At 37.1% G+C, this 8,698-nt stretch overlaps 1 protein-coding gene across 16 annotated transcripts in view; it reads right to left on the bottom strand.

Annotated features, from left to right (window-relative positions):
- Nucleotides 1-8,698, bottom strand: part of LOC116846118 — a 22,724-nt gene that overhangs the window by 2,066 nt on the left and 11,960 nt on the right. For 13 of the 16 annotated variants that reach the window (XM_032819578.1, XM_032819579.1, XM_032819569.1 and 10 more), the window contains exons 6-7: nucleotides 2,415-2,906; nucleotides 926-1,266 (exon numbers count right to left, since the gene is read on the bottom strand). In XM_032819578.1, coding sequence (XP_032675469.1) covers nucleotides 926-1,266; nucleotides 2,415-2,906 — 833 coding nt within the window. The remainder of the gene's footprint in view (nucleotides 1-925; nucleotides 1,267-2,414; nucleotides 2,907-8,698) is intronic. The other 3 variants (XM_032819584.1, XM_032819583.1, XM_032819585.1) reach the window with 3 other exon arrangements.

Genomic DNA, 8,698 nt, shown 5'->3' with positions numbered 1-8,698 from the left:
GTGTCCCATTTTAATCGATCACCTCAAATATCTCTTGAACAGTGCATTTTAAGGAAAAATGTTTCAGATAAAAGTTTTGGGATTTCGAGGGCGACATAAGATGATATCATTGGTTTGACCTCGAGTGGCGTCGTCAAGGTCAGGACAAGCTTACTTTGAATTTTTTTAATGGAACTCCCCATTTTTCATTACATATTCTTATAACATACCTCGAGAGCTTTCCAAAACACTATAATAAAATATTTTTTCATTAAGTATCTTTCGAGTTAAAAGACTTCAAAGTTACAATATTGTTGCCATTAGCATTGATATCCAAAGTGTTCGACCAACGGTTAAAACCTTTTGAATGTTGTTCAGGGCCATAACCTTGACAACATTTGTCAAGGTCAAGGCGATTGGAGGCTGTTCCTAATATTTTCATTTCTTCAAATTTTACAGTGAAAACGAAAATAATAATACGATCTTGTCTTAGGTAGCTGGATTATCAATAGCCTTGTTTTAATGGATCACCGATCAACGACTTTACCTCTAAGCTCTCGAGGTATGCTATAAGAATATCTAATGAAAAATGGAGGGTTCCATTTAAAAAATTTAAAGTGACCTTGTCCTGACTTTGACGACGCTACTCGAGGTCAAACCAATGATATCATCTTATGTCCCCTTCGAAATCCCAAAACTTTTATTTGAAACATTTTTCCCTAAAATGCACTGTTCAAGAGATATTTGAGGTGATCGATTAAAATGGGACACCCTGTATATACATCTCATATGTGAGATAGGTTAAATTATCATTGACAGAGCAAAATTGTCGATTAAAAGCAAGTCGACGATGCATATTGATATTAATTAATTGCAAGATTAGATAATGTCAGAGGTTGCTATTACTTAATTATTCATAAAAATATAACATATGTCGAATTCGGACCTGCCTGATGGTTGTGCCGACGGTCGAATCGGCCGACAGATCCACGAGATCCAATTTTCGTCCGAGGTTTTTCCTGCCAGGAGGGTGCATCACCATGTAATAGATTCGCGGTGTTAAAGTGCCGAGGATAATCGAGTAAGCTGTGCCGATGACGCCGAAGGAGACGACTGCGTCGCGATTTTCCGGCTGCATCAGTACGAAGCAAATCAGCCATATTGCCCATATCACCAGTAGACCGACGGCAGTGCCGAAGAAGCACTTTCCTTCATGATAGTTGCGTTCAATCCGGGTGATGAAGCAGCAAGTGACGAACAGCGCGATCAACAGAAATATATCATAGCCTGGTACAAAGAGAATTAGAATTTTGAGATAGTGGATTAACAAGGATCTTTATAGAAATGACAGCGATCAAAGGAAAAACTTACAAGAGACCGAATAGTGAAGGAAATTTGTAAAAGAGAATTTATAGAATTCGTGATGAAGCGGCAATTAACGAAGAGCGTGATTAACAGGCATATATGTCGTAGCTTGAAACAAAAATTCGAATTTTGAGATACTAAATCGACATGAGGATACTTATAAAGTCCGATGGTAATCAAAGAAAAAATTGCAAGAGATCGAATATAAGGGAATTTGTAAAAGAGAATTCGTGATAAAGCAGCTAGTGACGAAGAGCGCGATTAACAGAAATATGTCGTATCCTGAAACAAGGAGAATTAGAATTTTCAGATACTAAATTAACATGAGAGTACTTATAGAATACGATAGTGATTAAGGGAAAAATTTGCAAGAGACCGAATTTGTAAAAGTGAATTTATAGAATTTGTGATGAAGCAGCCAGTGAAACAAAAGAACGTAATAAATATGTCGAATCTTGAAACAAGAATTAGAATATTGAGATATTACATGGGGAGAATTTTATAGTAAGAATTGCTATAGAATTTTGTAATAGAGGAATAAATCAATGTACTGCAGGAAATGATATTTCGCTAAGATATAACAAATTTTAAAGACAAATAAACAAGCCAGCAGGCTTGTCTTTGATTGTATATATAAACAGCGTTTTTTATTTTGTGTATGCCATTTATATTTTAGGAATTGAAATGTGCTATTAAAAATTCTCCTAGATTTCTAGCGAAATTTACTATGAGAATTATCAAATAATAAACGCTGTTTAAATATATAATCAAAGACAAGCTTGCTGGCTTGTTTATTTGTTTTTAAAATTTACTATGTTATATCTTAGCAAGATATACTTCATTGAATATCTATTCTTACAATATTGTATATAAGAAACCTAGTAAAATTGAAACAAATTTATATGAGGAAAAGAACTATATTTTCTTCTCGTATAGATTAGTTCAAGAATTTTCGCACAAACGATGACGATTAAAGGAGAAACTCGCAAGATCGAGTGTAAAGTAATTTGTAGAAGGTAATTAAAAGCAAGTTTTCGCGAAGTCGGTCGCATGAAGAACGTGAAAAATACCTAATAACGCGATAAAGACGAGACTCCTGGCGATCGCAGCCGAGTCCGTTGTGTTCAGGACGAAGTATACGATCGATATGGCGAGCTGCACGGCGGACATGAAGAACACCATGACGCTCTGCAGGTACCCGTTGACGTGGTTGGCGAAAACATCGCCGGTGGAGAAAGCCAGGAATAGAGCTCTCGAGAGCATGATCGAGAATGTGAAGCCGAACGCGAGAGTGGCCAGGAGGATCCTCCGGGCGTTCAGGCTCTCCGCGCCGAAATAATCGTCCGCCATGCAGAAGGGCAGCGCTGTTAGCAGGGTAAACACGTTGGCCAGGATGAGGACGATCGTGAGGGTCGGATCGCCGTCGAGCATCCGCTCGGTCGCGAAACGGTGGACGATGAGCACGACGATGACGCAGCACACGAGAGTGCCGCACACCACTGCGACCAGGCAGATAGGAACGTAGATATTATTCTTCAGGATGCTCTTACCGGCATTGTCCGCTGGAATGTTCCGATTAGTCTCTTTGATTCGTATACGCTAAGAAATGATAGGGAAATATTAGTAGTATCAGTTGAATTTCAGTGGCTGATTCGACTTTAGTCATTGCTAAGCTATTTTGTTGTCATTGCTAAGAGTCGGTTATCACGGATAAAACATATTCGCGTTGTAAGATATTGATGTATCAGTTAAAGTTAAAAGAGCGCATTTGACTATCGAGTAACTGAAAAAGTGGCAGCTATTTCTAGGTGGCTACAAGAGTAAAGTGTTCTTTAAAAATGTTCCCATCACAATTGCATATATCCGACCAACATATATCGAGAGCAAATAAATCAAGCTATATAACGATGCAATTGTGATGGGAACAATCCACTTTTTAAGAGTACTTTACTTCTTAAACTATCTACTCATTTATAATTTTTTTAGCTGTAGTTAAAAATTTTCTTTCCAAAAAAATAGCAAAAAATAGCAAAAAATTAGCAAAAAATTCGTGGTATTTCTATTGTAATGTATGGAAATGCTATTTTTAAAAGTCGCTAGATAGCTTAATATTAAGTTAAGAGACTTTTTTTAAGCTATCTGAGCCAAATCATTAGAACACAAAAAGCAATATGTGGTAATTATTTACTTTTTTTGCTGTAAGAAGCAATTTTTTGCCATAAAAAAGATATGAGCGGCTAGATAGATTAATATTATACGCGTAAAATCATGTGGTAAGTTCTTCTCACCACATCGATTAACCAATTCTCTAATATGTATCGATTAACCAATTCTTTTTCATATCTCTATAATTACCGTGACAGAGTTTATACAAAATTGCACAGGATTTCTCTATTAAACTTAACTAAGTTCTCTATTTAACTTAACTAAGTTTTGCCTGCACACAAGCACTTAAATTCAAACACTGTATAATTAATGAATATATAAAACAACAAAAAAGGGGAAGAGAGGGAATTTTGTTTCTTCTCGTAATGTTTTAATATATAATTTCATTTATATTATTTTCATTGCTCTTGGAAACGTATATAGAATATCTGACACAACGTACAACAACGCTCGTGTATGAGTCTACTCATATACGAGCGTTGTTGTACGTTGCGTCAGGTATTCTATATATTCATGATATTAAATAACATAGTCCTTTACCATTTTACAAATAACCACGATAATTACTTGTTACTCCATAATTACTTCGACCCACAATATCAAACTCGACAACGTTATAATAGATGAGACCAAAGGTCGTATTAATAATTGTCATCTCAAACTTGTCTCAAGTGAGATACTCGGATTTTTATTCAGAGATTCAAAATTTTCAGTTGAATTATAATATATGTGACATTATATGTGTAGTCAACGATAAAAAAAAAACAGAAAAACTAATTTGATTTTAATTTCTAATTTTAAATCTTATTTGAGACGAGTTTCAAGTGATATGAAACTAAGGAAGGAATCGCAACAATTTGATCGTGAATGACGAGTTTAAAGCTTTTCATTCTCGTGAAAAAGCTTGCCCGTTGCATACGTTATCGTATTTACCAAATCTTACGAATGGGCAATAAAAGAACGTCATAAATACGAGTCAATAAGATCTGTTTTTATTTTATTCGCGAGTTACGACTAGGGATGTGCGATTTTGCGATATATCGCAAGCATTGCAACTTTCTTTTCTTGAATCGCAATGCGCTATGCGATTGGACTTTTATCACAAAATCGTTCCTGCAATTCAAATCCATTTGTCATTTTAATTAAGTATCTATGTAAATAGATACAATTAATTATACGCAATCTATGATATTTTATACTATCCAATTTAAATTTATACATTTAAAGGCATAATGGGATTATGCTATTATAATAACCTTAAAATGTTAAAATAAATTATTTTTTATATATGATTTTTATATATATTTTTTATATGTATTTTTTATATTTTTATATTTTTTATATTTTTATATTTTTTATATATGTTTGAGAAGATTGCCAAAAATTACTACACTTAATATTGGTTGTCATTAATATTATTGTAAAAGGAAATAATAAAGAAAATAATTTTGTCGTTTTATAAGAAAAATATTATTAGTAAATAATTATAATTAATTAAACATACAATAACACTCTTATATATTATAATTAAACGTACAATAACCTTCTTATATATTGTATGTCTTAATAAGTTACTTTTAAAAACGCTTGAAAATTAATAATTTAGAAATAAACAAATAAAAGTTTTGTAAAATGTCTCTCATTTTGTCTCGCGTAGAAAGCATAATGTGGTTAAGTGGTGTTTTTAAGAAAACATCATTTAACTTCATTATGCTTTTATTTTTAACTGTTCTTTCACTTGTGGTCTTAAAACTACTACTACTACTGCCATTGTAGAAGACGCTTAAGGGACGTCTACATTGGAAGTAAGCAGTAAGAAGTAGGAAGTAAGAATAAGAAATTGACCAATCATAGTTGATTATTCTTCTCACATTCGACTATGGTTGGTCAATTTCTTACTCTTACTTCCTACTTACTTCCAATGTAGACGTCCCTTTACAGTGCCGCGAAACTGGTATCAGATTTGGGCTCGAAACTTGCTCTTGCGCCGGCACATTGTATCTCTAAGGCGAGGTGAACGACCGCACAGCCGCAGCAGTAGCGAGCGACTGAATGGGGCGACTGTGCTTATCTCGGCCGCGGAGTGGGGGTAACGGTCGCGCTTGCGCCGCATACCATCGTGTGCAGAGGGACTTGCCGCCTTAGAGCATATATACATAGAGGGGGAATGCTGGCACGAAAGTGTGTTCAAGATGTGTGCGAGAGAGAAAGCTATACGTTCCTATTCGTGCTCTGTGCGCATGCGTTGAAGTTGACAGATTACGGCTGCGTTTCGGAAACGTCATTCGAGTACTCTCCCTCTCTTTTTATCTCACTCTTGTATTTCGCTCACTCCTATCACTCCGCTCAACGGCTATCATCTAGTAGTGTGCACACAGTGTGTGTTTCCGAACGCAGTATAGGTTAGGTCAGGTTATAAAGTTGACAGGAGATAAAAGTTATTTATGTAAGATCGTTCCGGGAATCGAGAATAAATACGCACTTGGAGGTACGATATGAAATATATTGTCAACTCGTACTGTCGTCTAGAATATTTATAAGAACGCGGTGCACAACGTGCCGTCAAGCGTGTCGTCCAGAGGCGTTTTTTCGTTTCGTAATCACGGTAGCGTTTGGTTGGTTAAGCTAAACGTCCTAGTGGTCGAACATACATGTCCCAATGATTGACATATTGATTTTGTATTTTTCTTTGTTGAAATGCTTTTCAATATACAAAACAGTATAATAAATGAAAAGAAATATTTAGTTACTTTGTGATTTTGTTTCATTTATTGATAAGCGTCTTAACAAACACAAGTATATTATTAGTAATTCAATTATCGGTACACGTTCAATCACTAGGACGTTTACCTTAGTTTGGTCCACTTAACGCTCGTAACGCCGCGAGCATCATTCTATCTTTGTTGCTCGAGACGTTGCGAGCGTTAAGTGGACCAAACCAACCAATCAAACGTTATCGCGGTCACGAAATGAAAAAACGCCTCAGCATGTTCTCTCGTGTCTCGTCTCGCAGTCTCTCGCGCGGTGGCGCCAACGTAGCGCCATTCTCCTCCGCGCCCCGTGTGTCGATGGGAAGAAGTAGTCCGCGTGCACTCGGCGTTTTCGAATAGGGCTCTCACTCACTTTCTTACATTTATTTTCTTCTCGTAGAGCTTTGAGAATTTTTTCAGAATTTTGTATTAACTTTCTAGTACTTCAAGAAAATACAAGAAAACGCAAGAAAATGCAGTACTAAAAAGTTAATTCAAAATTCTGAAAAAATTCTCCGAGCTCTATGAGAAGAAAATAAACAATTTTTATCTCTTGCTATTTTTCGGTAAAGTTGATAGAATTCAAGTAAAAAAATATTGAAACTAATAATTTTGTAGTCCAGCAACAACTGACGCATGTTGGCGCATGCGCACAGAGGATGAATAGGAATATATATCCTTCTCTCTCGCACACATCATGGACACACTTTTGGTCTACAGAAGGCATACGCAATTCCCCCTCCATGTATATATATTCTAAGCTTGCCGCAGCAACAGTCGCGTTCCACTCACGTGTCACGTCGCGTAATTGCGTATCCACGGTTCGCAACAGCGCCGAATAATCCAGAACGCGGATCGATATAACTGTCAATAACTCTGTTTGTAGACGCCGTAGCGATTTGGAACAACGTTCATTGGACAGGGGAAATTACCGCGCTTCCGAGGGACGTGAAATCATTCTCCTGTGGAATAGGAATCAAATCAGCGTAGTCACGTGAGTACAAAAGATCTCAGTTTTTGTATTTGTGTTAAAGGAGACATTAATTATTAATCTGTGCCAAAAGTCGATGGGATACATTGGCTTGAATTTGTAACGCGAAGCATCAGTTTTACGTAAGGTAACCAGATCCCAGCCCTGAATTCGGGACACTTCATAAATGTGTGGAGCGGGCGGAGGGGGATAAAAAGATGCGAAAATTATTTGACAATCATTGAAAATGATGAAAAATCGGTGTCCCGAATAGTACTCGAAAAAATTCGGGACAAAGGGTGATCAATCGGGACTGTCCCGAAAAAATCGGGACGTCTGGGGCTTGATTCTTAACGGTATACGAATGAGATACGCATGCGAAAATATAGTTCACGTTACGTATACTGATTTTCGCATGCGTTGGTAATGAATCGTGCGAGATGCTCGATCTTTTCGCAAGCAGCAGCCATGGGCACACATCGATCCACATCGCTCCGCGTTTCTCGCGTCTTTTATCCATCGAAAGTGCATCTCGCGCGTTAATAAGTCTCGGGAGTGTCGAGAATAGCGATGTGCGATCGCCGGGGCGTATCGTGAAGACGTCATTTGTAAGTAATCTTCTCGTTCCTCTTCGCGGTATATGTGGTCGATGTTTGTCGCGACGTGTCGCGCTGACGTCCCTTACATTTGCTAATAACATCGACTCGCTCAAGTAGCAATAGAATCGGGCGATCGTCAGATTTATTGGACGGGAATTAGAAATGCGATGACAATCAGAGAGTAAGAGAGAGAGAGAGAGAGAGATGCGGAATAATCGGGCGGTTGCGTCAGCTTGTTGGGAAAAGAGATACGGAGAGAGAAATATCTTATAGAGCGCGTTTTTTTCGGCCGCGGCGCTCTTCACATATTTTCAGTGCGATTTAACAATCGCACGACCATCTTGATCCTCAATCTTCCTGCATCGAGCAACCGCCGTGGACACATCGATCGACATTGCTCGCCTGTATGAAGTTAGCCCGAGTGTATGAAGTTGGCACCCCACTTTTTGAAATTTATAATTTTGAAAGTTGTTCCAGATTGTTCTGACTTTGTACCATATGGTTCCAAAGTGATATTGCTTCATTCGAAACGGTTTTCGAATAAAACAAAAAAAATGATTTTTTGAGCTGGCACCCCACTTTTCGAAAATCGAACATTCTGATACCGCAATAGATTGTTCTAGTTGTTCCAAACATTGTTCCAAAAGGACAAATCCGTAAGTTGAATTATAAGTCCAAAAAATGAAAAAAATGTTTTTGACCTGGCACTCCATTTTTTGAAAATAAAGCATTCCGATACCGATATAGATTGTTCTAGTTGTTCCAAACATTGTTCCAAAAGCACAAATCAATAAGTTTAATTATAAGCCCGAAAAATTAAAAAAAAGTTTTTTGACAAACAGTCTATCGGACCAAGAGTAAACTTATAC

Source organism: Odontomachus brunneus, unplaced genomic scaffold (assembly GCF_010583005.1).
Source record: "Odontomachus brunneus isolate Ranch 3 - 2012 unplaced genomic scaffold, Obru_v1 Obru_scaffold_060, whole genome shotgun sequence".
NCBI lineage: Eukaryota > Metazoa > Arthropoda > Insecta > Hymenoptera > Formicidae > Odontomachus > Odontomachus brunneus.
This window is presented reverse-complemented; position numbering and strand designations above follow the sequence as displayed.